General features: G+C 39.0%; 1 protein-coding gene across 2 annotated transcripts in view; it reads right to left on the reverse strand.

Moving 5' to 3' along the window:
• Positions 1-23606, reverse strand: part of cadm2a (cell adhesion molecule 2a) — a 195174-nt gene that overhangs the window by 23873 nt on the left and 147695 nt on the right. For both annotated transcript variants that reach the window (XM_054625826.1, XM_054625825.1), the window contains exons 3-7: positions 15932-16084; positions 11830-11967; positions 1327-1488; positions 794-884; positions 508-686 (exon numbers count right to left, since the gene is read on the reverse strand). In XM_054625826.1, coding sequence (XP_054481801.1) covers positions 508-686; positions 794-884; positions 1327-1488; positions 11830-11967; positions 15932-16084 — 723 coding nt within the window. The remainder of the gene's footprint in view (positions 1-507; positions 687-793; positions 885-1326; positions 1489-11829; positions 11968-15931; positions 16085-23606) is intronic.

Genomic DNA, 23606 nt, shown 5'->3' on the forward strand with positions numbered 1-23606 from the left:
GAGTCCCTTTATCCCCCATCTCTTCTGGCGTTACTAGGCATTACTTATCCTTCCTGGTGATACTCCTGACAACGCAGCACTACATTTTGCCAGCCTCACACATTTCCCTACTGTTTGTCTCTGTGTGTGTGTCTGTGTATGTAGGATCTGGGACGCAGGTTTATTTAAGGAAAGGCGCTGGTGGCATTTGTGTCACCTGAGGCCCTTATTCTCGATGTGAGAGATGGTACCACTAATCACTCCCAGCACTGATAAAGTATGCAGATCAGGATGTATTATAATCCTGGTTTTTGCAATGGAGTTTGGAGCTAATGCCTGGGGGGTTCATACTTTCCTTTATTTTTATGTAGCATTATTGGAGTCCAAGGCATCGTGCATTGCAGCTTTTTTCCTCATCTGTATGATGTTTCAAATGAGTGACTGATGAAGAGTTCTCTCTGTTTCTTTACCTTTGGACTTGATCACATGAAACACAATTACCCCCATCAGCTTTCCCTTTAAACTCACCATAGACGTAGAGCACATATTCAGCACTGCTGGTCCCTAGGTGGTTGCCGGCTTCGCAGCGGTAGGTGCCATTGTCTGTCTTGTTGAGTGAAGTAAAGGTGAGCTCCCTCCCCTCTACAATCATCCTGTCCAGGTCAGGAAGTTCACCCCCGTCCTTTGTCCACATCACAGGATCTGGCCTGGGAGGTTAGAGGATGAGAAAGAATAACAAGGTATGATTCAATTTCCTGTCTGAAGCTTTATATAAAAGGCTGACATAAACTAATACAGAATTTGAGTGACTTACGAAGGGTTTCCGTTGGACATACACTCCAGCTTTAAGTACTGACCCTCCTGGGGGACTGCAAGGGAGTGGAAAATCTGCACACGAGGAGCATCTAGGACAGACAGTGAGATTCGAAGTGAGGATGGACGATCAGGATTACATATATATTAAGATTAACATCCCATAATTTACTTAATGTTGGGGTCATGATTTAACAATTTGTTAAATATTCAAAATTAAATGGTTAAAATCGTAGCCAAAAAAAGATTCATCGCATAATATTCAGAATATGATTGAAATATAATTATTAAAAACAAATTATCCAAGACGTAATGTAAAAAAGAACTGTGATCTATGATATGTCATAATAAGAACATTGTTCAGTTTAAAAACAGTACATGGAGTTTTTCATGAATGATAAATTATTAATTCTCTGGCAACAGGATTGTGCAGCCTTAAAAGCATTCTTAGTAATTTCCTCCTTAATGTGTTTTCTCTTCCGTACACTCCATGTGTGTGTTTGAGTATGTGCATTTATCAGCGTGTACACTCACAGTGGACCTCCAGTACTTCAGTGGCTTGCTGTGGTGTCTGTGTGAGTGCCACATGGTCCACTTTGCAGGTGTAGGCCACTCCATCATCATTTCTGTCCACGTGCAGCTGCAGAGAGCTCCGTACTGTAAATGTCTTCCCACTTGCATTCACCTCTTTGGCACCTTTGGAGAAAGTTGCATATTGTCACAGGTGCAGCACATTTATCTTGCAAGGTGTGAGGGCCGCACATCAATGTGATGCCCCTGTGTTTTACAAAGCCCTGCTTTACCACTACAGCTAGACTCTACCAAGGTCTTTTATCCATATAGACAGGGGCATATCATGCAAGGCAACAAGAACATTAATGGAATTTTCACAGTATCTTTATATTGATATTTTCCTCATAGTTCTAGGGCATTTTGGAGGAATTATTCATACCACTATTCCTGTAAGAATTCTGCACTCAAAACGGCTTTACACAAAGGACTGAATAAAACAAACAAATGATCAGAAAAGAAAAAAAAGTCCAGCTCACGTCACAACATCTCCCTGGATGCTGGTTTGGCATCTCTACAGTACCTACCCATTCTAGACTCTAACAAAACCCACTTGCCTCACTTCTAGGTCAGGAGCTCTTTGAATGTAATGTGTATATTTACACCGTTGGCCTTTTTAAACACCTCTGGCCCCGAATACCATCTTTGCCTGGGGCTTTCTGGGCTTCACTGCTCCCACACAATATCTAAATCTCACCAAAAACTTTCACTTTGCCCTCCCTCCAACCCATCTACCTGACAACCATTCCCAGCCTCATTGGGACAAAAACATTACCCGGGCCAATCAGATCTTTGGCAATAACTTCAATCAACCTTGTTGCAAAGAATCATTATGCAGAGTCCTCCCCATCTGTACAACCTGCTTTCAGAGCTATCCCCGCCACAGCTGCCTTGTAATACCATCCAAACAGCTGAGTTACCTCCCTATGTCCATTAACACCCCAATCACTGCCAAGGCATTGGATACATTCCTCCAACCTAGCTTCCTAAAATGATCTACAAGATGTCCTGATATTTGGCTTCCTTCTTGAGCACATCATTCCACTTATTACTTAATTTGCCATCCCCATCCCTTAGATAAGCCAAATTTGTTTGATTAAAGTTTCACAACCAGCCCTCATGACTCCAATCTTTGACCACCACATTAATGTCCTTGTAATCTTATTGGCTCAGGATAAATCATCATCCCTGAAAGCAGTTATGCCTAGTAAGTTGAGAGGTCCTTTTAACAAGAAGGTCACAGAGTTGACTCCCGCACCGCTGACTTCCTCCGACCTCATCAAACTGTCCTTGAGTTTGACACTCCATACCTGGCCCTGGGTGCCCTGTGCACAGTGGAAATGACTAGAGCTTCAACGCCAAACAGAATGATCATCATTTACTAGACTCATATTCTCTCTACATACCTCAGAACACCTCATTAATGCTTGCTGTTTAAAACCTTCCTAGTTGTTAATAAAATAATATCCCTCTGGATTTGAGAAATGTCAAAGTCCGATAGTGATCCTGCACAAATTATAGCAAAAACACCCTCTAAGAACTGTGGCTGTATTCAGGTACCAGACGACATTTGACTATGCCAATTTTTACTGAAGCCTAAGCCTACGCATATGACATGAATGTTCAGAGACTGTTAAGTACGTGTTATGTAATACAAATGACCATCCTCCTCCAGAATACACATTTAAGCCAACATTCACAACTCACCACGGCTAGATCTGCTTTTACCTACTAGCTGTAACTGAATTGGTAAAATGTAACCACCCCCATGCAGGTATTTTTAACACATTTTTCTTCCAAATCACATCTGCTCAACCAGTCTTTTGGGGCTGGTTGGTCTGCTCACATTATGCCAGCAGCCAGTATTTTAAACCATGTCAAGCTTGTTCCTTCTCGCTCCTACAAGGTTGTTTTCATAAGAGGAAAGAAATACTGTAATACTGCATCCAACTGTCCAGGCTTATCACTGCATTCAGGTGTTGCCCTGCTTTGTAAAATTGTTAACCTTTTTCTTTACTCATCAAAGCAAATTTAAGGAGGCTTCAGTGTATGTACAGTCTCTCTCTCTCTCTCTCTCTCTCTCTCTTATGCCGGCCACCTATGTTTGTATCTCCTGGAGAGACTGTTTACGCTCCATATCCTCCCCTCCTCTGCGCTCATCTGCTCCACTTTCTAAGCATTCCACCACACTGTCTCCTCTCCCTCTCCATTCTGCCAATCAACCATTCTGCTCAGTCACTTCCCCCCCAACTGAGGAAATGAGCCCGCCTCCCCTAGAGATGAATGACTGACAGGTCTGCAGTGTTAGCAACATCCACCCGGACAACAAAAGCGAGGGGTAATGGCTGTATTTCTTTCTCACAAAGAAGAAATAGAAGGAGGCAAGAAAGTGAGAAAGAGTGGAGTCCTAGAGAGATGGGACATAGCATTTTGAATCTTGTGGGCTGCTTTAGCAGTTGCAAACATTTTCCGACTATTTTTATTAGTTATTCCACGTCCTCATAGAACGGCTTCTCCCTGTCTCTGTATCTCTCCATCAGTAAAACTTGTCTTTCGCCTTCTGTCTGCAGAAGGTACTCCCACAGATGTACTGTTTTGAAAGTCACCTTGTCCTTCCCTTTGTTTTTTTTTGTATTCTTCTGTTAATATTTGAATGTTATCATTGAGATTGTTATAGGTGTTAACGGTTGCTTATGGTTAACTGACTTGCACCAAAAAAAATTGTATTACACACTGACGCACCTCAAAAATAAAGTCACTCAATTTCAAAACAGGTATCTTTTTTGTAACTTCATAGCTGTTGTTTCAAATTCCTCTATATTTTTGTTTGTTTGAAGTTTGAATCATTTATAATAACTTTTTTAAAATTATGTCAATTGAAAATACTTAAACTGAATAAATCATCCTGAATTGTGTAACTAATGTTCTGGCTCTACTTAAACCCCTTATAATTGCAGGTTGGCATTCAGAAAAAAGATTATTTCTTAAAGCTAGTTCATAATATTTTAATTTGAACGACAAGCTCACTTCCTGTATAATTCTACCGTGTGATTATAGTGTCTAGACCCATTTACACTCTTAAAGTCTTATGGCGATTTGAATGGATTCTGATTGCATCTGTGAGATTTAGGATAAGAGTACTAAAAAACGTGCTCGCACAAAGTTTGAGTTCATTAATATCATTATTCGATCCAAAGGCTTTTTAGATCCACTTTGAGAACTTAATAACAGTTGTCTAACAGCAAGTGATACCTCATTGTTAAAATGTGTCAATCTGCATGCACTCATGGCTTCTGCACTGTTGTGTGTATGCATGTGTGTGGGTGAGAGAAGGTACTGTATAATTGGTCCATAAATATCTTATCGCATTTTAAGTGCAGCTGAAAGGAGCAGCTGACATCGAGCTGCCATTACAAGTCATGGTTGTCAATCAAAAAAGTCATCCAGCAAGTCTCATACCACTGTAAAAAATATATATTTTGAAGGGAGTGTTATTGTTGGAACTATTTTTAAAAGCTGAAAATTTCAATATATAGCAGCTACTGAGTTACAACTTTTCTCTTCTCTGAAAAAGAGTTTGATACACGCTGCAGTGTTTCTTTTAGTACTCTCTCAAAAAAAAGTCAAAGATAGTGGTATTTTCCTTTGCAGCCTGCCTATATTTATTTATTTTGTTCGTTTATTTGATTGTCACTTGTTATTTCATTTCGTTTCTTTGCTTAGCTTTATCCTAACGATTGTTCTTAATGTTTCTTCTATTGCACTGTTGGCTGCTGGTTTGTCTGTCGAAGCACTTTGTAAACCTTGTTTTTAAAAGGTGCTATATAAATAAAGTTATTATTATTATTATTATTATTATTTATATAATTTAGAACAAATCACACAAAAGTTTCATAAAATATCAAGATTTAGAGTATTCACTTACTTAAGTATAGAAGACAAATCACTGTATAGCACATTAATACGTATATAGTCATTTTTGATGAGAGTTTCTACAGTATATAAAAGAGACAAAATCCAGCTTGAATTATCTTTATATTTGTATTTTAACTGGCAAGCAAACTAAAAATGCATGAATATGTATATGTGTATGTAAGTGCAACCAGCAGCAACCCTGTGTGTATTGTCTAAAAAGGCCTTCTCACATTATACTGTTATAACATCTCTTGGCTCTTCACAGCTCTGTCTGTTTATATATGTTTTCAAATACTAAAGATTCACACCATCCTACTATATTCACCTGTGGAACCTCGCTTCAACAAAAAAAGCCTGGCAGTGTTTGACTGTCATGTGGTTGCTGCTCAGAGCTCTGCATTGTTGGTGCGAGCCAAGACATAGCCTCGGAGGATTAGAAAAGGAAATGACAGGCGTAAAAGTGTGAGAATCTGACCCTTTTATGCCATTTCACAGGAGAGAGGGACGACCCAAGAAAAGACGATGGGGGAACAGAGAAGCGAGACAGAAGAAGACTGCTGGGGTGGGGGAGGATTCATCAACAACAGCAACAGAGCTGACTAATCCTGGCAGCAGGGGTCTGATGGCTGACTCAACATACCCTGAACTGCATCCCATCTGAGATTTAAAACAATTTGCCTGTGAAATCGCCTGTGGGCGAGGGTGAGGATGAGCAAAATATATAACGGTACAAAACGCTCATTTAGATGCAATAAAATTCACAATGCAAACAGAAAATAAAATGTAGCCAGATAACTACCTAGTCTGCGTGTTTTTATTTGCCTGTCAGATGAGCTGCGAAGCAATAGGTATGGCTTAACCTTGAAACAAGAGCACTAATAACACAGCAGGCTCCATCTCCAGTGAGGTGTGGAGATGATATATTGTGCTATCCACCTGCAGCGTTAGGGATTTGGGCCTGTTTGCTGAGCTGCCTTCCCAGTTCGACTCTGCACTTGACTGTCGGGCGACTATGACAAGGGAGAATTGTTTAATTTTTACTGTATCAGGGCCTGGCAGACCCGTCATAATGTCCTTTCTGACATGAAACTCTCTGACCATTTACAGCTAAAAAATGTCTGCCGTTGATACTGAAGACAGGTTTTCTATGGCCCCTCAAAAGGAGAGGTGTGATGGGTCTTGGTGCCCTGGCATTTAAAACTGGACAGGTGCTCCACCTCCAGGATGTTGCCCTTAATGGACAGAGACAGCGGCAGCAGCAATCTGATCTTATCTTCTTTCGCCACAGTGCTCAAGTCTAACTCTGTTAACCCGATCACACACTCTTATGCCGCCAGAGAAAGAGGATAAGTTAGGTACACCTCTACCTCGGCATATTAAATCAAGGTGTTACAAGTTTAAAGAGAAAGAAAGACAGTAGAGATTGTGCATTACATATTAATGCTCAAGATATTTCTGATCTTCATTTTACCTATCTTAGGGTTGAAAAGTTTGACAAAAACAATGAAAATTTGTGATGCCTTAAAGACATGTAGAAAACAAATGCTTTGAATTTAATAACATACCAACAGATTTCAACAGAACTCATTTCAGGCGTGTGTGCAAGTTGTGCTTGTGACACACGTATACAGGATATAGAGGGTGAATATGCGTTTTTGTGTGTGCGACTTAGACATCTTTTATTCATGCCACTGTGACTTGCAGGAGCCATCTTGAAATTAAATCTTTAATGGTCATTGATCCACACCACCCCAGGGAGCTGGATAGTATAAATGCAGTCCCAACACAGATTCTTTAAGCAGTGTGCAGCGTTGTCGAACACTGTCGAAATGACTGAAAATATATTCCTCTTTAAGTGGAAAATGACTTTAAATTCTTGAACTTAGCTCTTATTTGAGTGTTCACAATGCCACTAGCAGTCTCATCAACTCCAACATCATCCTCTTTGAAATAAGTTCCAAGAGCTATTGCCTATTCACTTTCCTCGATAGTTCTTTTCAGAGCAAACCTTGGAATAATGATGGCCACCTTATTCTGTTCTCACTCAAAGTGGTCAAGGACAATTACCCATAAATGGAGAAATAGCCAGCACAATTTGAAAAGGTTGTTCAGTCACTATTCAACTCTTTAGTGTGCGAGCAGACTTGAGTGATAGCGTACTGAAAAGTCAGCAGACAACGACTGAAAAATAGTGCAAGTTATGTCTGCATTAATAGTTCCTTGTCCTTGACTAACAACTTTGACAACAGAATAGGGATGGGACCGCAAGCGAATTTGAATCAGATCCGGTGTTTTCTTCCTTAAGCCCCATTGGAATAGAGTTATCGCGTAACATGATGAAGCAATAACCTCTACAGTTTAGGTCAGGGAGTGCGATAATACTAGTCCGATAGAGAACATCCCCACCCTTATTTGAAATAAATATTCATTTCATCTCTGCCTCGCTTGGTCTCCACACAGCTCCCTCTGGTTCAGTGGTGTGTAAACAAGTGCTACATGTGGTGATATTGGCAGAGGTCTCTCTGGGTTACGGTGTGTAACTGAGATAGAAATATATCATTACTGGGTGGGGACTGAGGGGATCTGAGGGACAAAGAGACTAAGAAATAAGAATATTGGATTCCGCTCCTCACACACAAGCTTATGTCCTTACATGCAGGCTGTCTGCTCCATCTGTCTGTTTTGCTCACACACACATATATACACACACACACACTTAGCATAGGGTGTCCGTTAACTGCATGCGAATGGGTGATGGACTGCTCCAGTGGCTCTGCCGGTAATATAATCTTCTCTATTCCCCCAGATCCCACACCAATATGTCACAATTGTCATTTATTCCCAGCATGGTCGCCCACAATCAGATGGCTTTTCACATTGAACACACCCTGACCTGTCAGGATGATGAACACTTCAGTTGCACTCACACACACCTACACATGCATACATACATTGTGTATTAACCAGTGTTGCTCTTTGTGTTTGCTTTCTTTCATGTTTATTTATATTGCCTGTTTTAAATGTGGCAAAAAAGTCAGACCGCTGGAGAGTGGCTTGCAAGCAAATAAACTCTCTATTGGTGAAATATATAAGAAGTCATACTGACTGTGTCTTTGTAACAGTTCACACCTTCCTATTCATAAAAAAACAAGTAATGGCAGAAATGCATTGATGGTTTGACAAAAAGGAACAAAATGAGTAAATGTGCCAATCACAATCTCAAGAATTTACTTTTTCCTGAATTAAATACGTCCTGGACATTTCTGACAAATGCATCACACAGATTGACGAACTGCTAATTAAAAGCAGACGCCTACTTGTCAGGAGAGGCAGGGTATTAATCAAGGGATCAATGTGTCCTTCACCTTTAAAACCAATAATTTTTATTGTGTAATTAAAAAGATAATGGTGACAAGGTTAGCCACCAAGGTTTGATGAGAGATTTGATCACAGGTGATCATTTGTTGTGTTGAAAATCGGATTGGGATTTTGTCTTCACTCTGTCAAGAGTCAAAGTGTGACATTAACACAGCTTTTTTTTTTTTTTTTTTAGCGCAGAGGGTGTTCTGAGGAAGTCTAAATAAACCTGATGAGACAAATTCAATATAATTTCCCAACTACAGTTGATCAAATGGAAAGACACCATGATATCTGCTTGAAACTGTGTGCAAAACCAGCATTGATTTTGGCTTATCTGCTTGCTTATCTGGACCCTGGGAAACCCTAATGTGAGATAGCAGGCTGAGCTGTCTGGGCTTATGCCAGGGTAGAAATGGTGTAATGGCAAACACAGAGAGCTTTTCAGTGAATTCAGCGAGGGCCGAAACATCACCTCTGATCGAAACTCTTGACTAGTCCAATAGCAGATCTGACGAGAATCTTCTAATCTGACATTTGTATGCAGTCTCAAGGTTCTGCTTTTTGTGTTGGGACAATGTTACAAAGACTAATTTTACAAAAAGAAAAATGACTACACAATGTGTATGTTTTTTTTCATTACATATATACAAAACTGCAACCTTTATAACTAGTTTCAACAATGTTAAGTGTTATAAAGAATATGCAGAACAGAAAACACTTACAAAGAAGGGGAACACCTAAACATGTTATTCATGTCCTTTCTGGGCAAAGAACTACAACCTTGTCACAGTGAATAATATACTGATATGAAATTGTACAAGACCCAGATTAAAGGGAGCAGTGTGCCAAGTTGAGGAGAGATTTATAGCAAATGACCTTAATGAGAAGGCGTATCCTCTTGAGACTACCTTCACTTCAAACCACCAAGGATATCTCTGACTACCTGTTAAATTTCTGTAGCAAATTAAAATAACTTTATGTCCTGGCTAGGTTTCCATTCGCCTTACAGGGAGCTATTCTCTCAGTAGTGGGCCACTGGGAGAAGCCATAATCACCCGTAGAGACACAATGGGCCTGTAAGGAAAAATACTCATTCTGCTAATTAGTGTATACATTCTTCTATAAGCCACATGTTCCTCAGAAGAGCAACAAGACACAAGAGGAACTATAAAGTGGAGCGACAAACTGCTATAATACATTTCAAAAACATGGTAATTAGTTCAATTAGAACAATGTAAAATAATTAATATGCAGCTTGAGGAACTACTCACAAACATAATTTAATGAGTGCAAAATATTAATAAGATCATTGCTTTTAGAACATCAAATTGTAATTATTGTTATAGAGATTCAACTATTCCATTTCATAATAATGAATGATGTAAAATCAGGTGGGTTCGTAAGTGTTAATTTGCATAATAATAGAAAGATTATTAGCAGCTAGCATGCTGGCTCGGTACTGTTTTGGGTGAAAATAAAATACTTTGTGATTGTTAAGGTGTGTCTATTAGAAACTTGTAATCCAAAAGTTTTTCAATTCAAAATTAAATATAATGAACATAAAAAAATATTGTAAAATTGTTAATTGTACACTATACATTATACAGTGATTTAAGAACGGGAATAATGTCAGCCAGATAGAAGACAGACCTAGTCAATGTTGTCTGTGATACCAGAGAAACAAAACAAAACAGAAAGACAAAGTATTAATATGCAAAGTTAATAAAAAAACATTATGCATGCTTTGGCAAAAAATAGTTGTTTTGGTTTATTAATCCTTTGTATAAGAAGTGAAATGAATTTGTGAAGTGTCTGTGTTTTGCATGCCAAATGCAATTTTACCTTCAATTTTTTTTTACATTTAATTGGGCATTGAGGATGTGCAACACCTGGCTACTTGTTATTGTCACTACTGAGTTTCAGTGATCTGTTGGGTTACACAAAGACTTTGACGGTGCCTTTCCAAACCAGCATTGTTTTTGACAGTTCTAATACCAGAAAAATTATTCTCAATCTCTTTGTTTACACATTCAGTCATTTAAATTAGAAAAGGTTGATTTGAATGTTGTTATATGACTTCAATCTACTTTGTGAAACAGCATAAAGACCTTTGTAAAAAAGTTCTGCAACTCTGCTGATTATCTGTGACAGTCTGCCCCACTGGGTTTTGCATTTTATTTGATACAGAACCACATCTGTTTCTATGTTCCTCAAAAAGCTCATCTCATCATTTCATGTCCTTAGTGCTCTTTTCTTCAATATTTTCTTCAATATTTTTTCTCCATCTCTCTCTTTCTATCCCGCTCAAACAATTACAAAACTGATGGTTCATCAAGTAGAACAGAACAGGGGCTGGTTGGAAATGAGGTGTGTAGTCCAGGCAGTGTGATTTAAAACAGCCCTCTGATAACAAGGGAGGTTATTGTGTTGGTCTCAGGCCAAAGGACACATGCTGAATCTGCTCTATTAGAAACAACTTGTTCGGAACCAAAATACACTGTTGAGACATCCACTGCAGCAGTTTCATCGTACCAGTTTTATTCTAGACACAAATTCATATTTTCTTGCACATTTGCTGTCTGTTTGTCTGAGCCATGCTCAAATGTGATAATCAATAGCTTTTAGTGTCTGACAACAGAGTGGAGATTGTGGACCTAATGGAGTGGTTAACCTAAAGGGAAGCTAAAGCATGGTATTACAAATATCAATAAATCCGTAAATAATTATTACTTTAGCAACATCAGTAATAGCTTATATTTCTAAGATTACAGTGAGTAACTTCTGCTTCATGGAGAAAATGCTTACAATTCCAAATATGTAGTCCAATTAATTAATACAATCTTTGATTTTATTCTTTTTAAACTGATTTGCCGTGTTTTAGAATAACTAAGGTGAAACCCTTGTCTATATGACATTGAGGGCTGTCCTTGATCCCAGCAATTCTTAGACGACGATTTTGTTGACTGGTTGATTTGTTGATTTAAGTTTCTTGGAAATAAGTAATTCGGCATGAAAAAAGCTTAAAAACAACTTATCAACTAAATAAATCTTAGTCTACAAGGCTGAAACAACTGATTAGTCTACAAATTAGTCAAATAATAGACTAAGAGGGGGCCGCCCTAATGCCATTACACGTGTTTGTGTACCCAAAGCAGTGATGCAGATGTAAATGAAGGTACAGATGTTACATACCTTTGACCTCCTTTTCATTCCTGAACCAGCGCAGGTCGGCAGCGGGCTTGCTGCCCTGAGTCATGCAGGTCAGAGTGATCTGGTCCCCCTCCATGGCAGGCTTTGTCAGGCCATCGATCTCTGGCTTCTCCGGCACCCCTGAAGGATGGAATGGGAAATTACAGCGATGGAACAAATTCACACAAAGTGGTCATTATGCAACAATAATATTGTTATGCCTTATTGGAAATTCTCCTCAAGCTCGCGCTCCTGCAGGGAGATTAGATAGCAGACTACAGAGCAGAATCCCTGAGCAGTATCCTGCCTGAGAATGCATCAGGTAGGATTCTTGCTAACACAGCGGTTGATGGGCTTTCTAACCACTGGACCATCTTCAAGGGTTGGCAATATTATAAAGAAGCATATTTTCTCACATACCTATCGTATCTGGCACTGATACGCTGGACAACATGATTTTTTGTCCCCCCTCTTTCAGGTGCTTTTTTGAGTGGTAACACCAAAGTCATAAAGCACTGGGAACAATGTCTAAGCCTTTATACAGTCTATGGTTCTAACCTATGCCATCTAACATGTTGGATCTTTATCCAATCAAACAAACACAAGTCATCTGACATCCACCCGTGCATCCAGCTTGCCACAGTTTCATCATTAACTCAAAAAGCATTGCTCGCACGGACCTGTCCCCTCACCAGGGCCATGGACTTAATGCCCTCTCTCACTGCAAAACTTTAATTTGGCAAAGCTGGTATGAAGTCTTGTAGGTTTTTGTTTGGCCAGGTTGTGAAATATTTCTTTCTGCCTCAGCGCAATTACAATGGAGGTGAATAGAGTTTTGCTTGGAATGGTCACCGATTCGTGTGAACACTTTTCACTGCTATTTTCTATAGAAATAGTACCTATTAAATACCAAAATAGCCAGATAAATCGCACAAGGTGTAAGTTGGCTTTGTTTGTGTGTATGTGTCTGTGTGTGTGTATGTGTAAATGTAAGTAAGCAAAGGCGTGTGGTCACAGAGGAAGCCACGAGGTTGTACAGAAAATGTTAATTACTGGCCTTTCCTATAATGAGTGTTTTAAGTGTGTAGAGGCTGCCCTTCTAATGTCAATGAGCAATAAGTCTGCCCCAGGCTGAGAGTCTGAAAGGTCTGTCGGTCAATGCCATTGACTGACTCTGGCCTCGTCTGTCTCATCACCTCCAGTAAGGTTTATTACCTGCCTCCTGTTTTCTGTTTACCATCCCTTTGAAAGAAGAAACTGCATCCACAATCCTAACGAATGGCTGCTGTTTGGTAAATACAGAATAAATTGATATTTTTCCCTACTTAACTAACTAAATCCTTTACGTTTTTTTACGCATGTTTGTTGAATGCAAGTGTGTCAAGTGTCTCTATAGCTTACTAAGCACTGTGCTGCAAATATGTGAATGAGTAAGTGTGGCTTGACGAAAGTGTCCGATGGTTTTTCTTCAAGAGTGAACGAGAACAGATCAATTACAATCTTAATTTTATACAGTCACATTCCCCTTGGGTGGTTAGAGGCTGCTAATCCCTCTCTCTGTTTGTATGCGTTTGCATGTGCGTGTGTAAATGTAAAATCGTGGGTGTGTTTGTTTCTATGCTCATTTATGCGTCATGGGTATGAGCTTTTCTACACATTTACACAAAATATAGAAATTTAATTTCTTTAAGAAGTTATTTAGAACCAAAATCGATGTCAGCTGCTATTACTAGTAAGACAAATAACTGCGGGCTAAGTCTGTAATTTGGCCAAGCTAGAGTATTGCAATATTAGTCTGTCAGTCCACCACTTTTGTCCAGAAATACCTATTGGATGGATTGCCGTGAAATTTTGTAGAGGAATTCATGACTCCCCAATGGATGAAATCTAATGACTTTGGTGATTCCCTGACTTTTCCTAGCGCCACCACGAGATGTGAAATTTGTTGAACATATTTATGTGCCCCTCTGGATGAAATGTAATAATTTGGTGACCCCTTGAAGGAGCAATATATGACAGTCTGAACATTAATATGGCTGCAAACTACTATTTCCTGTGTAAAGATATAGAGGAGTAATGACTACCTGAACAGAGGTGTAAGTTCCTCTCCCCCTGTGTGTGTTGTAATCAGAGCTTCTCCTTGCTTTGTTAATGTATATCCGGGCCATCCATTGCATGCTTTGGTGCATGTTGGTGCATAGGAGAGAACCCCACTGATTAGCTCATGGCCGCCGCTCTGCTCTGCCTTCATTTGGCTATCACAAGTGATAAAGCCCTAGCTGACGACATCGTTGTGGAAGCATATCACTGACCCTCCGGTGACCCCTAAGGTGTTAGCTCAGTCAGCACTTTTGTCATTGTTTGCACTGTAAGCACGTTTAGCACCGTGAGCAAGTTGAGATCCGTTGTGAGGCAATATAAATGCTCCCAATCTCGTATTATGCACCTATAAACTTTACATCTTTTCCTATCTTTTACAGGTATTTGTTTTATAAACAAATAACTGCAAAACTAATGACATTTCTATAAGCCTCTGCTTTTCTTCATGTTTACTTCAATTACGAAATGCTGAAATGCAAAGATGATTAACTAAAAAGTTAAACATGATCAACTCAAATTATACCTGCTAAACTCCATCATGTTAGCGTAATCATTGAGAGCGTGTTAGAATGTTAAGCAGTTATATCAAAGCACTGCCTCATCAGTTGTGTTATACCATAACTATTTGCATATCCAAGAATTCACATTTCATTATTTCTCACTTCAAATAATTTCATTTATTTCACATTTATATTTATTCACAAACGCATGTTGAGAAAATATATTGTCCAAATCATTTTCAATGATTTTTTGTTTTCATTCTCAGCACACTGTCCTCAAGCAGTGGCAGATAAACCTGGTCACCCACAGACCAGTTTGTATGTTTATTAAATCTCCCTGTTTCCTGGCTTGAACCATTAATTATTGTTCAGTATTGCAAAAATAATTTTCTCCATATCCTTATTGAGCAGTAGCCTTTAATGTCTCTAATTCTCTGAATGCTTGTTAACACAGAGAGCCTGCTAATGGTCCTGGAGTGCACTAGGACATCTATTAACATTAGCGAAAACTAATTGGCAAGATAATAAGCCCGGTGGCAAGAAATGAGACAATGTTTGTGAGGGGTGATCACAACACAAACATTACTAGAGGGCTGAACATTATGATTTTATTTGTCTGCGGATGCTGGCATAAGCAACAGCCTATTTGTAATCACTGTCAATTTGTTTATTTTTCTTTGTCTTCAAGAAAAAAAGAAAAACAGAACCATTAATTGTTTAAACTGAAAAATTTACCAAAAAACATAACTCAAAAGCATTCAAAGCTAAACCTCGACCAAGGTTGGACAACTGTCTAAAAGTGTAATTTTAGTAATAATGTTTGATATAAACACAGACATACAATGAGTGCAGATAGTAATTTAACCACGGGCTAGAGTTGCTTTTTTGTTAAGAAGTGACTCACTTTTCCCTTGGCCCATGGCCTGACCTTCCAACTAATTTAATTGAAACCTTTTAACATGTTTGCACCAACCACAGTGTTTGGAAATGCACTTTACCCTGCATTACTGGGTCCTTTTTGTGTTTGGTGAAGTATTGTTCTTTTAAGGTCTTAAACTTACACACTTAACGATTATACTTTAGTCTAGACCTTTTTCATAGCAGACATTTTAGCTTGAAAAGCACAGGGGGAACATTAGAACATTAAAATATCCCAATAAGCTATTCCAATTATGCACAATATCACAAACAGTAGCGTATGTAGACTGTAAGACATTGCAGACACAAGCAATGTGAATAAGTGAGTGAAATACATTTTTACTTTACTTTTACTTTTTTCTTACCAATCTACCAATTTTGCTTTCTCTCTAAACACATATCCGTAGCTGAAAACAACACATCGGTTTCAAAGAAATTCTGGGAAATGTAGGAATTTCTTAACTATGGTGACCCAGGCTGGAAAGGTGTGTGCACCGACAAACTATGGTATTCGAGACAAAGGAACATTTCCATTCAGCAGGGATAAAATACTATAATTATAATACTAACATTAAATCGGTACTTACCAAGAACCGTCAGGTAGGCTTTGGCAGTTCTGACAGGCATCGTGAAGAGAGAACAGGTGTACATGCCTTCATCCGTCAGCGTGACATCACTGATGCTAATGGTCAACTCTGACCATGACGCATGCACCAGCTCGATCCTATTGTCCCTTAAAGCTGGACAGAGGGACAGAGAAAGACAGACTGGGAGTTAGTAAACATTAAAATATAGAATACATGTGGAACTTGATGTCCGTTCTCTACATTTTATGTCTATGGGGGCATAATATGCACACGGACACACAGTCAAATAGACAGATAGATGGAGGGACGGGATGCGTAACATGGGCATAGTGTGACATGTTAACCACACACGTAAATCATATCCAAACATAATACTACAAACAAGTATTTGACAATTTAGATTTTGGCATTATTAACACACTCAGCAATGCAGTTTTCCCCAATCATTTTGAAATGCTAAACTTGGTGGTATAGCCTGGTTATAGCTAGTGACAAAATGTTTCAGGCTATTTCCATTTTTCATTGCTACTTTGACATACAAAATAGTACTTCAGGTAGCCAAACCAAGCTGTGTTGTGTAATTGATACATGTATGGATACATTTAAATGAATAAACAATCAAATATCTAACTGAAAAGTTTCCTCAAACCTGAACTTCCTGTTGAATCTGAAAGGGTACATGCCAAACAGCTCTATATTGAACCATACTCATACAAAGTTCTGTGGTGGAAACCCTTGTAGATATTTTACTTATATGAAAATGTAATCTTCCAAAAGACATAAATGGAATGGAAATCAATACTGCAATAACAGGCTGGGAAAAAGGCCAAATGAGAATTTGGCAAGATGTGAGAGTTGAAATGGATTTGCTGAAATTGGATGGCTTGTTGAAAGATACTCCATGGTCTTCAAAGTAGACTTTGTACTTCATGTCTGTGATACATTGGTGAGCAAGTTTTCTGAAATTGGTAATACATTAAACATGACGTGATTCATGCCTGTTGTATCCAAAGGGGTGCGTTGGGATATACAAGACAAAACTTCTCAATAGGCTGATTTCTACTTTAAAAAGGACAATATGTGGATCGTTGAGTGCGATAAAAAGTGAATCCATTCGGTGTCTGTGGCCTTGGCTGCTCAAGAGATTTATGCAAGCCTTCCTTTGGCAAGTACAACACCTTTCTAAAAACCTTATTTAATAGGAACAGCTCTCCATCAAAGTGACTCAGAGAACATCTCGTTCCAGTGCAACGTGTGAGTGTGTGTGTGTGTGTGTGTGTGTGTGTGTGTGTTTGTTTGTTTGTTTGTGGGATGGTTCAGCAGAAAAGATTATTGATGATTATCTTTGCACATTTGTTTGTATTTTCTTTCATGTGAGGCTACATGAAAGAATGTTCTTATCTTATGGTAATTTGGGAGAAATCATATAAAAAATAAAGCACCCTGGTTTTGTTAGCTCTCTACAAAGATTTGAAGAGTAAAGTGCATTAGACAGTCTGTTTGTAGAGTACTTTAAAGAGTGGCTGGCTGAATGGTGAGAAACGATACAAGAGGCATCTAAAGAATTGAAACTGTGGTTCAAAATCCTAAGGCTTTCAGTCAGTATTACAAAAAAGTGTCTTTCCCAAATACCTTCCCTATCCAAACAAATAATTTTCTCATACTACAACACACAACTCAATAGTTTACTCTATATCAACACACAGTAACTTGCGACAATTAATGGTATTGCCACAGGTCTCAGTCTTACATTTGATCAATGACGACAGCTACAGTAGATGTGTCACTGGTAAAGGCCTATAACCCTTGAGGTGACTGTGAAGGAGGTGTTTGGCACATAAGATGCATTCTTTTTACAGCATTGCTGCACTGGTCATGGAACTGACAAAGGTAGAAAAATGTCAGCGAGCACACGATAGCATTGCTCTGCCGGTTCCACGCTAAACACCTACAGTGTATGTCAGCAGAGTTGTAATCAGTTTGGCTAAACGACAGCTGCTCTCTCTCATTTATTATTGCATTTGTTCTGTCCCTTCCTGTCCCTCACAACACCGGTTATCTCTACAGGCTGTGTACTGAGCCTGAGCAGGCTTGACACGTTGATATGAGCACATGACATATCTTTAGGCTTGGCACTGGTGACAGTACATTCCTGTTCCTGTGTGTGTATGTGTGTACGGGTACACATTGGCATCAATGCAAGACCACCGAATTAGATGTAGTTTAACGCACTGCCAGTTCCGTTAATAGTGAGACCTGTACTGAGAAGATAGTTCTTTAATTCAGTACATATGACCACAAATATATACACCTCGTCTCATCAAAGAATAAACTAAGACAAAGAATGTTTTTTTTGCACTGATTCTAGACAAATAATAGATTATCTTCGCTTCTGCATTTCTTTCTGTCACTTTCTCTCGTTCCTCCTACCCCCACAGACCTCATTCTGTCGGCAGCTCCACTAACCTGTTCATGTGTACAAGTTAAACAATGCTTCTTTTCAACTGTTGTCTTATTTGCTTTGGGCAAGGAAGTATGAGCAGGCAAATGTCAGAAAATACATCTACTGTGGCTGGCAGTCGGGATGCAGTTCTACATTCTTCCTTCCCTCTCTTCAACAGCCGATTCTGGAGAAGTTGTTTTTTGTGAGACTGAGGGTAGTGGATAGATAGATAGTTCTTTGACTTATTGGTCTACTTAAGCAAGGTAATGAGAACTCGATGACCTCAAAAGCTGTGATGACATTACATCCACATTTATACTAAGAGAGCCTACTCGAAATGTGACTTGGCTGAAGCAGCTGGATTGAATAACTGGTAATATCAAAACGTCCTTTCATCAACTGCATGTAGATGAACACGGATCATTTGAAGATTCTGATCATTCAAGTTAAAAATCTGGATTTAGTCATCGAATAATGCTTTCAGTGATGTTTTTGCAAATTTCATCGGTTACAGGCAGAACTCTGGAGATTTAGATGCCATAAAGCCGGATCATTTTGACCCCCCTGGAAGGTTGGATTAAAAAAAACAAACAAACAAACAAACATTAAAGGTGTTATGCATAACTGTGAAATCGTGATATAACTGGTAAAGATGATATAAAACAGTCAAATACAGATACAAATTAATGCACTTCATTTAAATTGGACATATACGTTTTAAATAAACTGATTTAATTAAAACATCAAAACCAAGATTTTGTCATTTGTACACTTGCAAGATTTTACAAATGTAGACTTTACATCTGTTGGACTATAAAGGAGTGAACACACACACAGACTCTCACACATAAATATACACATCACTCAAATTCTTAAAGATTTTTTTTATAAAATGAACAACAAAGTGTTCCATCTTTTTCCCTCTTCTACATAGCAATGTAACCTCTCTTTTCTCATTCTACGCCCAGTGAAAGGTTGGATATCGACGGTGCGAGCAGACGAGAGGGACGTATCCTTTGCAATTTGTCTGTGAAGGCGCTGCAGCTGCCTGCCATCATTAGACACTATTACTGCCGTCAGTCCTGAATCTGTTCATGGAGGATGTTACTGTCGACAACATCAAAGGGTGGCGGATTTGTATTACACAATATCTACTAACTGAATGTGCGTTCATATTTTCTTTTCATTTAGCCTTTCTCTGCATCTCTCCCTGTACATAGAAAGAGATAGAAAGCAAAGCAGCACTTGTCGGCATCAAAGTTTGATTTGTTCCTGCAACAATTGGTCAATACACCTCCATCTACTTTGCTGCTGAAGTACACAGCGCATATTGTCAGAGAGAGAGAGAGAGAGAGAGAGAGAGTTGTCTTTCATACATTTGATTTCCTTAATCTCGGCAGAACAAATACCCACTACCTTGAGACGCTGGCAATTTTATGAGTTTGCCGACGCCAATACAGTTTGATATTCAAAAACCCAGTGGAGGCGGAGAGATTGCTCATCTTATTACGAGGGCTGATGACCCTCGGCTCGGAGGCCGTGTTGAGGTTCCCCTGAATGCAGCCATGACCGATCAGATAAGAGAGAGTAAACGGCTGTAACACCGAAGTCACAAGGCTCTCTATTCCCAAACAGCATATTCAGAGAGGGACAGAACAGAGAGGGGAAAATAAATCTTAAAAAAAAAACTCTGTAAAGGATGAGAAGAAAGTCACAGCTTGGAGAAGTGAGACAGAGAGAAGCTGCACAGAGAGAAGGTCAAACATGTGGTGTTTCTTTTAAATTAAAAGTCACGTTTTTATTCTGGGGGAAGATGTTAAGTCAGCCGGTAAATCCTTCTTATTGAAAGTATGATGTTACATTCAATCATAATCTTTGAACCATTAATGAGTGGGGGTTAATAAAATAAAAAAAATAAAATGTGTAGGGAAATTTCAACCAAACCATTTCTTCATACCTTAGGCTCAGCATCTTTTTTTCACCAGGAAAGATGCTTCCTACTTCACATTGTATTTTTCCAAATTTGCACAGCTAACTTTTCCTGTAATTTTTAGCTATTTGACATCCCATGAATGCAACACAAGCACAGTCACTAAAACATGACACAACAACCTTTCCCAGCTCCAAATGCTAGTTAAGGGAATTGGTCTTTGGGTTGAGTATCCAAAATCTTAGTATGAAACACATAGTGGTGAACGCATTGAATACCTTTTTAGATCATCCTTCATTTTTGATCAACATTTATTTTAATCACTATTACTCTATGTTACAAAATGGCATAGGGCCCCAAAACTAGCCAATAAATCAACCTTCATGTTTACAAAACTTGGTTTGAGTCTCACAACAGCTTAAAGAGCACGGAAACCAAACTACAGGTGTGTAAGTGCCTTTAGAGTCCAACAAAACAAACATTTTCAGGCTCAACCTCCTTATTATTATTATGATTATTATTATTACTATTATTATTATCACAAGACACAGCAGATGTTTTTTTGACTCATCAGTATGTTGCCTGAGCCTCACTAAAATTGCAACACATATATGTATATGTATTATTGTTTTGGCTTGCAGCACAAACCCAAATTGGCTGCATATCTTGCATTTTTCCAAGGCCACTCTCCATCATTAAAAACAGCGGGTGAGTAAACAAACCGTGTGCGGGGCATGCGTGTGTATGGCAGGAAATTACATTTAAACATTAAACATGTGATTATTGTATAGGCATACAGAGTGCATTCATAAGCAAATAGTCATGACTTTAAACTCACTCACTTTAAACCTATCATGTTTGCACATTTCACTCCGTTCTTTTACTTCCTTTACCTTTTCTCCCTCCTGCCCTTTCCTCTCCCAGGCTCCCCACTGGCCTCCCCTCCCCCCTCTCCCTCTCCCTCACCAGTCGTCTATCTATGGCAGGTGTTTGCTCATTCAAATGACACACATTTATAATGAGAAAAGTGCAAATTTCAGAATATACATTCAGCTGCCTATGTCTGGATGTGACTGTTCTCTTTACCTTGTCAACACCCCATCTGGAGACTTGAGCTTGTCTGCATATGTGTGTGTGTGTGTGTGTGTGTGTGTGTGTGTGTGTGTGTGTGTGTGTGTGTGTGTGTGTGTGTGTGTGTGAGAGGAAGAGATAGATAGAGAGAGAGAGAGAGAGAGATAGAGAGAGAGAAGCAACAGACTGCAATGTTTATTGAATAGCTTAATGTATATTCTATTTCTCAGCCGTTCCTCAACCTCCATTACCTGTTATGCCTTTCCGAAGGCTCACCAGCTTTTTAAAATGTAAAATGTGCTATAGTCCACACAGTAATTGGCTTGAGGAGATTCCTGTGACAGAAATTATTTCCTTTCATCAGTTCTACCTGCCATGCCAAGTTCAGTGGGACACCTCCACCAGCCCTACTTCATTAAGTCCTCGTGAGAAGCGGGTCAGTGAGGAGACAGCTCTCGCCTATAAACCCTCTTGTGTTTTGCAAAGGTATACATTTTCCCCTCTAGCAAGAATCTTGGTCTTGGTCTAGGATACCCACTACAGCTATCCTTCAAAAATGACTTTGAAAAGTTTTCGAAAGAGTGTGGACAGTGTTTGTAGAGCTACATTTTTTTATTTCGTCAATACTAAATAAATCCTATATTCTATTAGAAATGATGGCTTCTTTTTCTCGGCGCTCCAGAACTTAATCCTGAAAGAGAACACCAATAAGCCTACGTGTACCTCTAAGTGTTAAATGGTGGTAATTATTCCCATTTGCTTCAGGTATTTTTCTCCACACCTCACAGATAATAAGCTCTACTAATAAAGGCAGTGATAACTGGATATATCGCTTCATTTGGCGATGTAGTTTCTTTCTCTTCTTCTTCTTTCCCAACCTGCTTTACAGTTGTACAGCAGAAGAAACAAAGCTGACATTTATCTGACACCAATTTCACTGTTCCACAGGCGATACACACAGTCACTGACAACTCAACAGATCTTTGCTTTTAATTATCATACCTGTCTGCAACCTCTAAATACAATGCAAAGTAAGAAGACGAAGAAGTTTTTTTGGATCAAAAGAAAGTTATACTGAAAAACAGACGAGAGGTGACGAAGAAAGACGACGCAGAATGCTCAAGGTCAAAGAAAAGTTTGCCTGTGTCTTTCAGAGGTGATAACTGCGTCGGCAAGCTCTCATAAAATGCCTCCTTAATTCCTCCCCTTTATCCCACCAAGGCCTATATTCCGTCTCCTTTTTCCGCCTTTTATTCCTCTCATGTTTTATGGTGCTTGTCTTGGGGAGAGGGGACTTGTTAGGGATCTATGGAGATTTACAGTCAAGTTTTTTTCTATCAGAGAGAACACCGTATCAATCTTCAGGCCGATATGAAAGGATGTTTCATAGAGGCACTCTTCCAGCAAATAAATAATAAAAAAAGACAGCTGTCTCAAAAGTTTAGCTTTCCTGCTAAGATTAAGTTTTGAGAGAAAGTTCTGCTATCTGTTTAATAAAAAGTCTGTCAAGCATTTCTTATTTTGTTATTTACTTTGGAAAACTTTTAAAAGCCTATCCCCTAAATTGCTCAGGCACAGATATTCTGAATGCATCAAAGCTTTCATGGGTGCATACTGGAGAGGTGGAATGCTTGACATTTCACATGCACACACACGTATATGTGCACTTACATACACACACAAACACGCACTCACACAACCACAAACAGCCAGCAAATTGATTCAGACAGCTGAATATTTGACATCTGAGGACGGGAATAGCTCCATATTTAGCAGCTCGGGGGCCTAAAAACGAGCTGTTGGCCGTTAACTGTTCACCCAGAACACTAATCTTAATGTTTAAGCAGATTCAATCCATTTGCAGATGGCACAGTGTAGGCAGATATATCCACCAGGCACTTTGGAAACATCAACATAGTACCACTCATACAACCAAAAGCTGCAGATACTGTATTGTACTAATAAACCAATACAAGTGCATGTTGACTCTGTTCAGACTTAGGACTCATTGTGTCCTTATTGGGGTCAGTTTGTCTTTTCCTTGAAACAGCATGAGACAAGACCAATTCAAGTTGAGACCATAAACGTGGCCTCAAAATGTAATTTATCAACATAAATCAAGCATTTCTTAGAAGAAGGGCACTGTATAACTGCGATCCATTTTTATTATGTTTAAATAGTTCCATTAACAAAACTGTCATGTCAGTTAAATAAGAAGAAGCCCTCAACCG

This window comes from Anoplopoma fimbria, chromosome 24 (genome assembly GCF_027596085.1).
Source record: "Anoplopoma fimbria isolate UVic2021 breed Golden Eagle Sablefish chromosome 24, Afim_UVic_2022, whole genome shotgun sequence".
NCBI lineage: Eukaryota > Metazoa > Chordata > Actinopteri > Perciformes > Anoplopomatidae > Anoplopoma > Anoplopoma fimbria.